Source organism: Mytilus trossulus, chromosome 3 (assembly GCF_036588685.1).
Source record: "Mytilus trossulus isolate FHL-02 chromosome 3, PNRI_Mtr1.1.1.hap1, whole genome shotgun sequence".
Lineage (NCBI taxonomy): Eukaryota > Metazoa > Mollusca > Bivalvia > Mytilida > Mytilidae > Mytilus > Mytilus trossulus.
Window position 1 is genome coordinate 40060588 of NC_086375.1, and position 15088 is coordinate 40075675.

The 15088-nt window shown below is 32.0% G+C and overlaps 1 protein-coding gene across 1 annotated transcript; it reads right to left on the reverse strand.

The window, feature by feature from the left end:
- Positions 1-4870: 4870 nt before the first annotated feature.
- Positions 4871-14440, reverse strand: LOC134711468 (uncharacterized). Its single transcript, XM_063572070.1, has 9 exons — positions 14215-14440; positions 12223-12264; positions 11157-11272; positions 10373-10539; positions 9990-10104; positions 8102-8165; positions 7105-7293; positions 6442-6557; positions 4871-5616 (listed from the first exon to the last, which is right to left on the reverse strand). Exons 1-9 carry the CDS (start codon positions 14258-14260, stop codon positions 5410-5412), a joined length of 1062 nt encoding a protein of 353 aa, XP_063428140.1. The 5' UTR covers positions 14261-14440; the 3' UTR covers positions 4871-5409.
- Between the last annotated feature and the right edge of the window lie 648 nt (positions 14441-15088).

Below are 15088 nucleotides of genomic sequence, written 5' to 3' on the forward strand. Positions count from 1 at the left end.
ACTGATTTTTAGTTAAAAGTCAGTTACAAGTTTCACATTATTTTGGGCCCCTTATTATGATAGAGAATGATTACTCTATTCGGTAATAATCTTGAATTAATTGAGACTTGAAAATAAACATTTTCACTTGTCACTTGCAATAACATCACACTTTCTTTTTTATATTTATTTCAAAATTGCATTGGATAAAAAAATATCGGAAAGATACACAAACATGACAATGGAACAACAAAAGAAAATAGCAAATTTTGCTATCCCTTCGAAATTGAAGTTCGATAAAGCGAAAATAACTTGTTCTATTTATATCATACATGAGTAGTTTCAGTTTCAACTATGATTCTAAATATAGACTTTACTTTCCCTAAAATTGCGGACGGAATAGAAGACACCCGTTAATTTTCTACTCATGTCAAGATAAAGGTTAGAAAAAAGATACTAGAAAGATCAAGTTTTTTTAGATGAATTAAGAAAGCAAAAATATGTGTAGTGTTTTTTGGACTGAATGAGATGTTTTTTTTCTTCTTTTTGCCTTGTTCTGTGACATTTTAATGATGCACTGGTGGTTGAGTATCCCTCTGGGTATCTTCAAACTTTTTACATGAATATAAATCATTCAATAAAATATTCAATTGCACTTTAAATAATATGACAGCAATTATAAAATCATGAAGTATTCGTAATCTTTTTTATATTACTGTACTACATGTATTACTAAGGTCATAGTGTATTTTATTTAAAAATACTAGTTTTGTTTAACAAAAAAAGTATGAGAAGTCAATTCAGTTTTGATTTAATCAAGTTGAAAAGAAGATCTACGAACATAAGCATTGTGAAATTGTCCAGGGATTCTTCAATTTATTTGGTTAAAATTTTATTGTCGGAGGGAGCTACCATTTGAGAGGAGGGTAGGAGGGGTCCTGATCCCGAAAGCCCGGCTTAAAAACATGAAATCCCGAGGTCCCGAATTTAGATAAATTTAAATCCCGACATCCCGATATCCGAAAATAAAATTTCGGATCTCGAAAGGGTCAATCCCAAAATCTTAACATTAGAAACACTCGATCCCGGAGTCCCGATAAAGGTCATATCCACCCTCATTTGAGGAGGGGGGCTTGGATGATGAAATTTGAAAAAGGCAAGACAGGCTTTGGAACAAACAAAGGCAGGATCAGTAATTTAGCATAACAGGAAATGAAAATTACAGGTCCGCAAAGAATGAAAAATAAAAAATGCAGGACAATATAATGAGTTCAACTATAAAAAAAAAATGCAGGACAAAGTTTTATAAGTCCTAGCCCCCCTACCCCCCTAATATCAAATGATAGCATCCTTAGATATTTTGCATTTTATTTCATTTTATTTAAGACCTACATGTAGGCATTGCCAAGTAAAAAACGAAAACAGTTATGGTCCCTTCTCTTTCTGTTTCCCTCCTTTTCAAACGTCCTTGTTTTCTTTTGGTAAATTTTTTTCACTTTGAAATTTCCCTATTACATATGTATTATGTCTCATTGACGGTTCATTTATTGAAAATGATTAACTTTAAATGATTTTTAAGGAGTAAATGAATAACAAAGGGTGTACAGCTGGTCTTAGCAATAATGTAAACATTCTGATCATGATCTTTTAAAAGCTTGCATATTGCAAATAATTTTAAAACGCAGCAATGAATCAGACTATGAGTAAGAGTTATCTTTTCTTAGGTGTTCTGTACCCCCTTAAGGTGGTGCTGCGAACTCCGAAACAGCGGTTACGTCCTCTTTACTACGCTACGTTGTGGTAGTTTAGCGAAGCAACGTCATCACAGTTTCGGAGTTTGGTGGTGCTGATGATACATTGTTTTATTTCGGGAAAAAATTTAGGGCTGGGGATTCAACATAGAGTTGGAAAATATTTCTGATTGTTATTGATAAAGGATTTTGAAAATATTGCTCGTTGATTGCTTAAAGTCCAGTGGCAAATATATAATGCATGCGCTGGTGTCAGTCAATAGTCAAAAGCTATAGAAGAAAACAATTAATCTGTCGACGCAGCTGTTTTAGCTCCTTTTTGACACCCATGATCGATGTGTGTCTTCTGACTAATGTTATAGAATGGTGTGACTTTGTAATGGAAAGAATATGAGATATCCACCCACGACACACAATTAGTACATGAACATAAAAAAAACAACAAACAACAATGAAACAACGCATTTATATCTGTTATTTATCTAAAAGTCACAGGGAGGACTCTACTACTAAGAAAAAAACTCTCACCTCACTGCTGCAAGTTCTTTGCCAAAAGAAATAGATATATTTTGTAAAATGTCAGACCATTTAACCGGGCCTGATGAAAAAGAAAGTACTGGAAGGTAGTATATTAAAAGTAGAAGAATTCTTACGCATATTTGTAAATTATGTAGCATATATTACTGTACCAGTAATTGAGTAATCAGATGAAATAGGGACCAAAGATACCAGAAGGACAGTCAAATGTGATTAAAAGGTGATTGACTGTGAATTGCTGGAACTCGGTAGTTGAGACCAAAAATAGACGTATATATGGAGTCCAAATTCCTAAAAAAAAACATGACGCTAGTGAGCCCTAGACTATGACACACCGTATCGGTCAAAAAGTTCGTTTTGGTAACCGAACACTTGGATAGAGTAGATCTTAGTTGTTCCTTTTCTTTTTTTAATAGTGAACAAAAACGATAAAACATGCTACACAGAGGAACAAGTTATCAGTATGCTGGATTTTCTAATCAACAACATATTTGTTGATTTTGGAGGTAGACCCTTTTCGACAAAATGTCGAAACTCGCTTCCCCTTGCTAGCGCTGTTCTTTTCTTTTTTTCATCTGAATCAAAGTTACATCAGACACTTTACAAAAACAAGAAGATCAAGGAATCCAGGTTATTTAATTTCTCTTTCAAATAAATTGATGATTGTCTTTCCATTAACTGTTTTTATTAGGACTAGAAACTGAAGAGACAAAAGACACGGCTTCTAACGTTTCATATTTAGACATATACCTTGAATTTGACATAAACAGTCATCTCAATATAAGAATCTATGACAAACGAGACGAGTTTGATTTTGAAATTTTCAATTTCCGCCACCTTAGTAGCAAAATACCATATTCACCTGCACATGGGATATACATTTCCCAACTTATTCGGTATTCAAGAACTTGCAACTCCTACTCAGAGAAACGTCAGCAGTGTCTAAGCAGAACGTTGGTGAACCAGGTGTATGTAAAAGAACGTCTAATTGTTTTTCAAACAATTTTCATTGGAAAGTACCAAGACCTTGTTGAAAAGTACTCCCTATCAACTTCATAAATAATACACGACGGTCTTGAAGTATAGATTCTGCATACCGACGTTTTTAATCATCTTAATACGTGTTATATTGTTCGTTTATCTTTCTTTCTTTCATATTGGCTTTGTCCGTTGTACTTTTATGTTTCTTTGATACATATGACGTCGCTCTGTACTTAAACATTTCGCCATTGTGTTGTTCTATTATATTTTTGTATTCTGGTCTTTCATATTTGCTAATCTTTTGCCTATATGTCCTTTTGTGTTTCTTTTATATATAATGACATTGATCTTTTATAGAGGAAATACACAATAAGCATATAGACAATCGGCAAGATGGAAAGGTAAACTTCTAATTTACATTCTGCAAATGATATGCCTAGACAATATCCGGCGCAGAGATCACATATCCGTTCCGTTCAATACCCTGTAACACTACAATCCTATTAAGTGCAGTATTGCGGCGCATGTATGGAACGGATATGAACTCTGCGCCGGAGATCGATGCCTAGAACTAAATAAAATTTAGAATGGAAATGAGCAATGTGACAAAGAGACAACAATCCGACAATGAGCAGATAACAGCCGAAGGCCAGCAATAGGTCTTCAATGAAGACTATAATATTTTCATACTTTAAACGACAACATTATTTTATATATCTACCTGTGTGACATTTACATTCTGACGTCAAACGCACAATTCTACGTTAGAGTCAGTGATAGTCAAGCCATTTGGTCCCAGTACTTAAAGATTTTCAGTCGTTAATGGGTGGATTTGACATAAATAGATAAAATTTCAAAAATGGGAAAGTGATAGGTGAGGTTGTTAGGTTTGATATATGTGCTTCTTTGTTAGATATTTGTTTGGTTTTGTTCTGATTTAGATGCTTGTGGTACTTGTAGTTCCTTTCATTTTAGTTTGTGATTTTCACGGATGCATGTAATGTGGCTCTGTGTTTAAACATTCAATTATTGTGCTATCGTAAAACTTGGTTGTTGCTTGTTTTCCATTTTTGCTTTGTGATTTGTCTATATGTTTTTTTATATTTCTTCGTTAGGTATATAACGTGGCTCTGTATTTATAAATGATGTGTTATTGTACTATGGCTAATAAATGCCATATTGGGCTTCTTTGTTACATATTTGTTTGTTTTTTAGTGATTAAGATTAACAAATAATTTTGGCTGCTGTATATTTGACATTTTTACCTTTAAAATCTGTTTGTTTTGTTTATGCATCATTTTCAATATAATGAAACTTGATGCGACTATCATACAAGGGCTAGTTTTAACCAGCTATTAAACCCGGTTGAATTCACTATTTTGTACATAAAAAAATCCTTTATAAATCAGGAATATGACAGTTTTTATTCATTCGTTTTAGGTGTTTGAGCTTTTGGTGTTGTCATTTGATTAGGGACTTTCCGTTTTGAATTTCCCTCGGAGTTCAGTTTTTTTGTAATTTCACTTTTTTTTCTGATAAGGAAATACATTTTGAAAAGGTCACTACGTTTTTGATACCACAACTAAGACATGTTAAGACTTAAAATAAAAATAAAACAATAATGAAGATTTTTATGTCTTGTTTAATATCAGAAGTTATCTTTCTTTAATTTTACCTATCATGATCCTAAAGCCATGTACCAACAAAGTTTCTAATACATCACTGCTGCAATATCAGCGTAAAAGAAACAGATAAGCAAACATCCACACATGTCGTAAGTCACAGACATAAATATTTGATACCCACGGTTTATAGGTTTATGGTCGAGATAAATTTGAAAAAAAATCTATCTGATACGGGCGCTCTCAACGAGAAATCGTTGAGCTACATATACCAAATTGTGCATTGTAAATACCAATATCCCACTCTTAGTGTTAGCATGTATATATAAGCTTCGTGATGTTCAGCACAGCTGCCTGACGATTTTGAAAATATCGCACATACGTCAAGGGCAAAACATTCTTTTTCTTTCCTAAAAGATCAAGATAAGTGAGTACCCTGTCTCGAATTTTTTCTTTTATATGACCACACTTTTACAAAAATATTCATCTGTTATTCTTCATAAGACAAATGGAGGTCAATTATCCAGTTGTTATTACTTTTAACATCGTATCTTATCTAGATCGAATCGAAATTTTTCTGGAACGTCATCAATGCTGTGCTTGTCAACATGGTCACCTTTAAATTTGATAAATTGTGCATTGAATTCGCAAAGACTGAGTAGTTTTGATGTATCCACTTCTTCTAATATGATAAACGCCCCATGACTGGAACACCTTATTACGAAAGCAGTACTTGTATTGACTTGCTGTAAATATTAAAAACAGAAACATATTAAATGTTATTAATAAATTCGATTAAAATAGGCCTATAAATGCATTGGATTAGTCATCTGTTCAAATCTAAATACTAATTGCATTCAAAATGTCTACTGAGTTTCGTGTTTTACATTATATACGAAAAGAGTAAATCCAAATTGCAAATGCTTCAGATCAATTAAAATGAATATCATTTTTTTAATGGATGCTATGTATTGAAAATTCGTTTTTTGTGCTAGGTGTGGTGACTTTACGTGCCATTTCATTCTTTTGTAAATCGATACATGTTCCTTGATTTTAATTTTTACGTATCTATTTCCAGAACAAATTTCATTTGGATAAGGAATATGATTATGTTTGAATAGTTGATGAGTAAAAATATATTGCTACATCTGTTTTTATAAATTCGACATTTCGTGTATCATCGTTTATTTTACGTTAGTGCCTTAAAACATAAAATTTCTCTAAATATCTTAATATTTTGTAGCATTGGATTTAATTTATAAATGTAAAAACATTTTTTATATATTTATTAAAGTATAAAGTTAACATTCGCCTTTGAAAACCCTCATGCATAGCTCTGATTCCTTTCACGGATTTGGCTATACTTTTTGGACCTTTTGGATTATAACTCTTCATCTTTTATATAAGCTTTGGATTTCAAATATTTTGGCCACGAGCATCACTAAAGAGACAAGTATTGTCGAAATGCGCATCTGGTGCAAGAAAATTGGTACCGTTAATTTTATCAAATGTGTTATTAATGCAGATGATTTTTTTCAAACACAAAGTAATTGTTAGCGATTATGCCGTACCAGTGTTATATTACCGTCCTTTGTTACATACAGATGTTGTTTGTGCTCTTCGTCAAGATACCTCCTTATGAAACCATTATTGTTTGAGTTCAACTGTCTTTCTTCGATAAAATGACCTGCAAGTAGATTAAAGATTTTAAAAGGGTTTGCAAATTATAGATATTACTGAAACACTTTACTCGAGTAAAAACAATCTCATCAGATATACCTCATATATATTCGTATGCAAAACGCGTAGTTTGTCTAAACAATTCTTATCATTGAGGCTTTAACTTAACTTATTGAAATGCCGAGGAGACCTTTGATAGAGAGTTAACGCCCTGTCACGATTATGTTTGATTTTAATACAAACTTTACGTTAATTCATTTTCACACTAGTAATAATTTTACTTTGACGAAATAGCAGGGGTCAGGCCGATCCGTAACACAATACCACGTTTACTATATATTAAGACTTTTTGGTTCAACGACCGACTTGATGGACGAACAATATGATTGCAACATATGTATTTCCAGCGTAGGATATACTTCTTTTACTTCTAATGATTAAATTTTCTAAATCTAGCACCCTGCCAGCTACAAATTATTGATGTCTTCATCAACCTTTTATTGTTATTATTGAAAGAAAACAAAGTATACTCAATTATATTTATGTGTCTTTACATTGATGAAAATTTCCGACGCTCTCTCCCGGCCGTGACGAAATGAGTTCTTCAAAACCGACGTGATCGTTTGTCAGTCGTTGCATGAACTTATGTGTGCCTCTCTTCTTTAGGGTGACCGTACGTTGTGCTTTCCAGTGACGTGATGGTGAAGACGTTTCAGAATTAAGTTTTGCTGCTACCGATGAACCTATTGGATAAAATTTATTATTTGTTTTTATTTTCTATTTTGTCAAGTAAGAATAGAACAAAACAAAACAAGGATATTTCAAGTCTATTATAGTAATATGTTGCATAACAAAATACATTGAGTACTAAATTCATTTACTATTCGTTCCTTGATTAGTTTAGAGTTTGTTTTTGTTTTATTGACTTTCCCCTCGTTTTAATTGACATTGGAGTTTGCTATTTTTGTTAATACTTTTGTAAAGTATTTTCTTAAATAACATTTATCAATTGTTCACTATTGCTTTACTATTTATTATTTATGAAAATAAGAAGGGTCCGTATCTTTAATTTCTAGACAAATATATAGTTGTTTCAATAATTGAAAGTTGGTGGACAGTTCTGTATCAAAGGCGAAAAGAAATAGGAGCCTGTAATTTAGTGGTTTTCGTTTGTTTATGTGTTACAGATTTGTCTTTCGTCAATTTTTATATTAATAAGGCCGTTAGTTTTCTGGTTTGAAATGCTTTACATTGTCATTTCGAGGCCTTTTATGGCTGACTTTGTGGTATGGGCTTTACTCAGTGTTAAAGGCCGAACGGTGACCTATAAATGTTAATTTCTGTGTAATTTTTGTCTCTTGTGGACAGTTGTCTCATTGGCAATCATACCACATCTTTTTTTTAAAGAAAATATAATGACAAGAAGTATTATAACAAATATAGTGTCGCTATTCTGTGTTATTTGCGTTTTAGATAATTCGTGTATTATTGATGCATTGTCGAATATAACAGTATGATACGTTTATCAATTAATTCAAATAATGAACATACCTAATGGTTGAAATAAAGTAAAATTTATTTCGTTTATATTTTCTGTGCTTGGTCTCAAGTAATTCTGCAAAAACAAATACAATTGTCCATAAAATGATATATCATTTAAGATGCTGAAAATACAGTATACTAACATTTGAAAACTATAATATAAAGTAAAACCAAGATCAGCATGACTAAAAACAAGATGTCACACAGCTAAAAAGAGATACAAATCTACGTTAACCTCTACAAAGAAAAAACAAAAATGATAATCGTCGGTCAGTTTTACAGATCATACGTCATATATTACTCTATAATGTTTTACTTTTATGAAGGAGAAGTTATGATAAAGCCTGATTTTAGCCCCCTTTTCCCCATTTTTCGATTACTGTTTTTGAAAGCTTATTACGTTAAAACATTTCCTCAGGGTAGAAATGTTTTGGATGAACTTCAAAACCACTAATGTATGCAACTGGGGAGATGAAGGGGTTAACTTTCTGTTACTATTCAAATATTGTAATTATAATTAATTTTGCAGGTGATTTTAACAACAAATTATTTTTTGTTAGTGCCTGCTCCAACGTGAATCAGGTGTTTTTTTTCCAATGTCATGAGATCTGTTTTTTGCTAGTTAAATCGCCATAATATTTTCCTGGTCACGTAGGCGCACGCTATTAAATTTTAAGAAACAATGGCCAAAAATCGTTATGTTCCCTTCTTTTGACACCTTTGGTGCCCTTATTACCCCTAAATACCCCCTAATCTCACCCATTTTCTGAAATTATGGGTTTTTAAGGTTCGATCATCCAAACAAACTTCAAACCCGAAGAAATATTTTAACGTGATAAACAAAGGCAACAGTAGTATACCGCTGTTCATAACACTTAAATCGATGGACAAAAAAACTAAATCGGGGACACAAACTAAAACTGAGGGAACGCATTAAATGTAAGAAGAGAACAACGACACAATATTAAAATGTAACACACACAGAAACGGACTTAACATTATACAAAATCCGATGAGAATGACAAATATAACATCAAAACCAAATACATGAATTTGGGATAGAAAAGTACCGTGACATGTCTAATAGTATTGTGAATTCACACTCAAATAGTAGAGAAAACAAACCGCACAGCGTTTAAATATAACACACACAGAAACGAACTATAATACAACACTGGTCATATTCCCGATATGGTACAGATCATTTAAACAAAAAAGAAAAAAATGGTGGGTTGAACCATGTTTTGTGGCATACCGGATAAATAGCTTTCCAAAACAAAATTTAGAAAATGAGAAAAAAGGGGGAAAAACAGACCTTATCGTACCTTGTCTATTTTACTTGAATGGCAGTCATACCTTCATACCTTATCTTACTATATCCATAGATATGTATATAGAAAACAAAATATGGTCATATGTTTTTAACACTTGTGTGAAATTATGTTCGTGGGTTTTTCATGTAATGCAATATGTTGTTGTTTTGTACAAGTGAATGTAAAGTCAGCATATAATTCACAAATAAATGCACCTTCCTTTATCTATTGACTGCTTCAAAAAGACACAAGATATAAAAGGGAGATTAAAAATAAATTGTATACGTCGAACATTATTGATAGTGTCATAACAAAAAAACAAAAAACAACGAACTAAAAAAGTGTATACACAACACAACATAGAAAATTAAAGCCTGAGAAACATGAACTCAACCATGAACCGGGGATGATTTTAGGTGCTGCAGAAGGGTACGCAAATCCATCTTCAAATGTGGCACCCTTCATGTTGCTCTTTTCTAAAATATTTGTCACTGACTGTTAAACAAACGTGGATCAATATGTGAAGTACACATATATTTGGTACACTCCTTATAAGCATGCATTTACTAATACATTACGTATACCATTGTTATGCTTTCATTAGTGTCGATAGGTTGGCTGTTTAAATAAACTGTGACTTCTCCATGTGTCATCAGTGTTAAATCCACGTCATTGATGCTCAGAAGTTGGTCTTCATTTCTACAAAATTTGCATATAAACTAGAAAAATACCTTACAAAGAGTAGTTACAATTTCTCCTATAATACTATCAGTATACCTTTATACTACGGAAATCATACATAGGAATTAAAAGCTACACTTATATTTTACCATATGAAATATTTGGGTGAGGACATATTCAAACAGTTCAAAATTTACTCAATCCTAATACAGTTTGGGAATATTAAGAACAAGATATTACATTTCAATTGAATACAATGAATATCTAAGAGTGCTTTTATGTGTACCTGATATTTAGCTGACCAAAGCATATAGAGCTTGACACCGTCTGGATCTCAGAAAATACAAAGATGTGCTGAGAGTATCCCTCATTAGCAATATACCGGCTTTGTAAGGTCCCAATTAAGCTGAAACTATTATTCTGGCTTGGTGATGCATTTAAATTTGCATGGATCTATACAAAAATAAAATCAAACAAATATGAATTCGATTTGCACGGACATTTCATACACATTTGCTATCAAAATGTTTGCAATACCATCACCCAAATTATCAATGTGTAGCATTTCAAGTATGCTGCATTTTAATTAATTTATTCTTTTTAAATGATCTTCAAGTTATGTGTATTTTAGTTTGTAGAACTAATATTTATTTGGTATCGATTCTCTGATAGTTAATCAAGTTTGTGTTGTTTATATCTTAGATCAGTACGGTAATTTTTATGCGTGCATTCTCCAAATCAGCTAACACAATACACCGTGAAAATTAAACTTGACAATTGAGACTTTAAATACCGAATTGATCAGTTTGTGTGTTCATTCAAACAATGTCAATGGTAACGACAACACAATTCCCGAAACCTATTAATCGTATCACAACTAAAAACAAAAACTTTTGAACGTTCGATGCCGTGTAAGTTCCTCGACCAATAAACCAAAGGTTAACATATTGTACGTAATGACAACCACATATTCAAAGCTATCCCCTATGAACAAAATACAAATCAAATAGTGTGATATGTAGCAGTTATACTACAAATGATTGTATTATAAAACATAAAAAATAACTTACAGTAGGTTTGATCTTTTCTGGTTTTGTCCTGTTGCTTGGTATTATCTGGTTCTCAATATCATGTAAAGAACCTTCACGAAACGTGCTTGTTTTGTAGACATTGTTAGCAGGGTAGGCTAAAATACAAACAAACATTTTTCAATTTATGTCCCTCTGGTATCTTTCGCAGCACCTCTTTAATAGATTATATACACAACTCAACTGTTAATTCCATCATCAAATTGAAAAAAAACTGTTACTGTTTTTTTAAAATCATATATGACGAAATCAACATAGCTAAAATCGGTCAGGTCACATGAAAATGTTGCTAATTAGTATTTTAATTTTGACACACACGTCGTAACAAATAGACAGTTAACATGTCTAAGGAGACATATTGTGAATTTAAATGACATTCATTTTACATTCTTTACTTTATAAATGTAGCAATGTTCACCTTCACTACTTATATGGGTTTTTTCTTTGTTGACATCATTTGTCTTTTTAATACATGTTATAGTGATTCAAATTATATCGTAATGTTGTATGATTTGTATATATAAAACCAAATGTGGTATGTATGGAATTTCTACATTTCGCGAAACGTTTATTCCTCGAATGCCAACATAAAGATGGAATAGATGTTGTTTTTTCGAATGTGGGAAAGTTGTTCTCGATTCGTATGATTTGTTCAAGCTTTTGCTTTTTGCATCTGATATTCTATTTTCCGCCTTGAATCTTCTTCGGAGTTTGGTTTTTGTTCATTTACCTGACGTATTTTTTTTTCTTACAGTTTTTAGTAAAAAAAAACATGTACTGCTTGTCATTAAATTCAGGGGATTTGAATTAGTAACGAAAATAGAACATCTCTCTTTTATCTGTTATAATATCGGTTTCAATTGCATATGTTTAAATGTAATGTATACAGTTTTTCCAAATAACATTCTTATTTTAACAAGAACCTTTTCTGTTTGCCAATAATTTGTCTCATCCTTGTTGTGCCATTCTTATAGCGATTTCCTTTTCTCAAACAGTTTTATATCTTATTACCATGTGACTTTTAGATATTCAGTAATGCATTACATACCTGCCCGTGAGAGGACTAAAGTAGGTGCTGATCTTCCGCATACTGAAACATATTGAATAAGGTAATATACAAAAAAAAATGTATACATTATAATTATTATTATAAAGTTATTGCACATAAAGACGATTTCATCAAACACGTATAAGTTTAAAACCCAGATAAACAGCTTTTTAATAAGTTGGCATAACATTTTAACTGCGTCATATAAACATACTCTTTACTTTTGGTTTGATTGGTTCTAGATTGACGTTCTTTTTATTTGCGAACATATTTTTGTAGCATATAATAATGTTTACTTGATTTTTGCTCTTAAGTTCTATATTCATTTAAAAATGATACAGAAGATAGTGGTTTGTCATTTAATAAGTTGTAGTATAAGCAAGCTACACATACAGGTTTAAAAAAGAGGGACGAAAGATACCAAAGGGACAGTCAAAACTAATAAATCTAAAACAAACTGACAACGCCATGGCTAAAAATTAAAAAAGACAAACAGAAAAACAATAGTACACATGACACAACATAGAAAACTAAAGAATAAACAACACGAACTCTACCAAAAACTAGGGATGATCTCAGGTGCTCCGGAAGGGTAAGCAGATTTTAACCCACCACTTTCTATGAAAATTGCTAGTACCAAGTTAGGACTATGACAATTGTTGTTCACTTGTTTCGTTGATTGATAGCGTCTAATTTTGTCCGGTTTTTTTTAATTTGCCTGGGAGCTCGGCATTTTATATTTCTTTTTTGAACGACTACTTTGGTGTCGGATTACTATTGAGGATTACGTGGTTTGAGTAGACGATCCATACAACTTATACAAAGTACAACGTTGGTTGCTGTCGAGTAAATATTTCTCCACCAAACTAAAAGTTGTAGATTGTTACCTTTGTAAACAAAACAGTTTCCTGAATAAGCATTGCATATTTTGTTCTTTTTGTATATAATATACAGTGACTGCTTACTTTTACAACTTAGAATACTGCGTAAAGGGGTTTACGCTCTCTTCGATGTTAAAAATGCTCAAAAAATTAAAAGTAATTTGTTAATTGAAATATGTTGTCTTTGATTGATAAACATTTATAAAATATGTCGACGCATACTTTTAATATCAAGAATAGATAATCATTGAAGTTATAGAACTTGATATAAGTGGTCATAGGATGTTGATCATTGACAAAAGGTTACAGGCATTTCACTCTCACGTTTCAATTCATGAAGTGAAGGCGGAAGATATCAAAGGGATGGTAAAACTCATAATACGAAGACAGAATGACCTAGAAAATTATAAGATAAGCAACACGAATTCTAACAGAATTTGGAGGTAATTTCGGTGGCTCCTGGAGGAGAACCAGATCCTGCTCCAGATGTGCACCCAATACACCACCTTTCGTGATATAAATACGAATCACAAAATATATAATTGAATAGAAAAAATGGGGGTAAAGCATATTTTATTTTCCGATGCAAATGGTGAAAAGGTGAAAAAAAAACAAAAGGAAATTAAAAAAAAAACACCGAAAGATAAACGACATAATACAAAACACAACATAGAAACTCAAAGACTAGGCAACACAAGCCTCACCAAAAATAGGTGACCTCAGGGGCTCCAGACGGGTAAGCAGATCCTGCTACTCCACGTGTCGCACTTATCGTGTTGATTGTATTAGTATAAAACTAGTGACACATTTTATTAAATGGGCCGCATTCATGGACGTGATTAATGTTACATCAATTGAAACATATTCGTTGTGATCTGTGAAATAGATATTCCATAATGTCAACCAAATCGTGATGGCGTATGTTATTTTTTTCAAAGCCACCACTTGGAATTCTTGGTTTTATAGTTTCTTGGTGAGCAGCATCCGTGTATCCAATAAAGAGGGATAGAAGATACAACCCTTGGAATAAAGTAACTTGGAGAAGAACTCTGTTTGCAGATGCTACTGGAGTGTCTCTACAAAGAACATATCGTATATATTATTTACTTACCAACAGCTTCTTCTTTAACCATATAAACTTCCTGGACTTCTTCCATTGCAGGTTTAGATATTTCCTCTTTATTTACAGACAAATAGTTACTGCTATGAATTAAAAACTTGATAATATATATGTGTTGTTATATTGTCTGTTACATCAATGAATAGAAAGTGAATGAATGAATCGTATTGCCTTGTTTATTTGTTTATACTATACACACACGTGTACTTTCCGTATGACAACATTTCCGACCACTACGGAACTGTTAATACCACATCCGATACTGTGAACTTATATGGTTTGCTAGAACTTAGTAATTTGGGGTTTTCATATATACAGAACAAGGAGAGGAAATCAAATTTCAATGTGATTTATGTATACGGACGTTTTGAAAAGATATATTAGAAACAAAAAGTACACTTTCCCGTCTTAAAAACCATTAAACAACTTCCTTGTATTATTAAGGATTGGCTTGACTTATTGTTTCATTGTTTTCTTATAGATAAGATTTAATGAATGGAAAAGAAGGAAATGGCCTCTAATAGTACTTTTCTATTTATATTTTTTTTAACTATATTTACATTTTTTACTATTAAACTAAGTTATCATAACCAAAGGAAAAATATAAGACAAATAGATTTATTTTTTTTCTTTTCTATATAACGATTTTTTTTTTTTTTTAAAGAACTACCTTTTTTAAAATGACACACATTTCACATATTCTTGTTTCAAGGTGTTGTTTATGTTGGGGATAGGGATGTTCTGTTGGCTGTATTCAATCAGATACAGCGTTTAAGTTACACTCCTATGTTTTTTATCTTAAGTTTGCGTGTGTGTTTAAGAATAGCTATGCAAATGCGATTAGTACTAGAAAAAGGACTTTTGG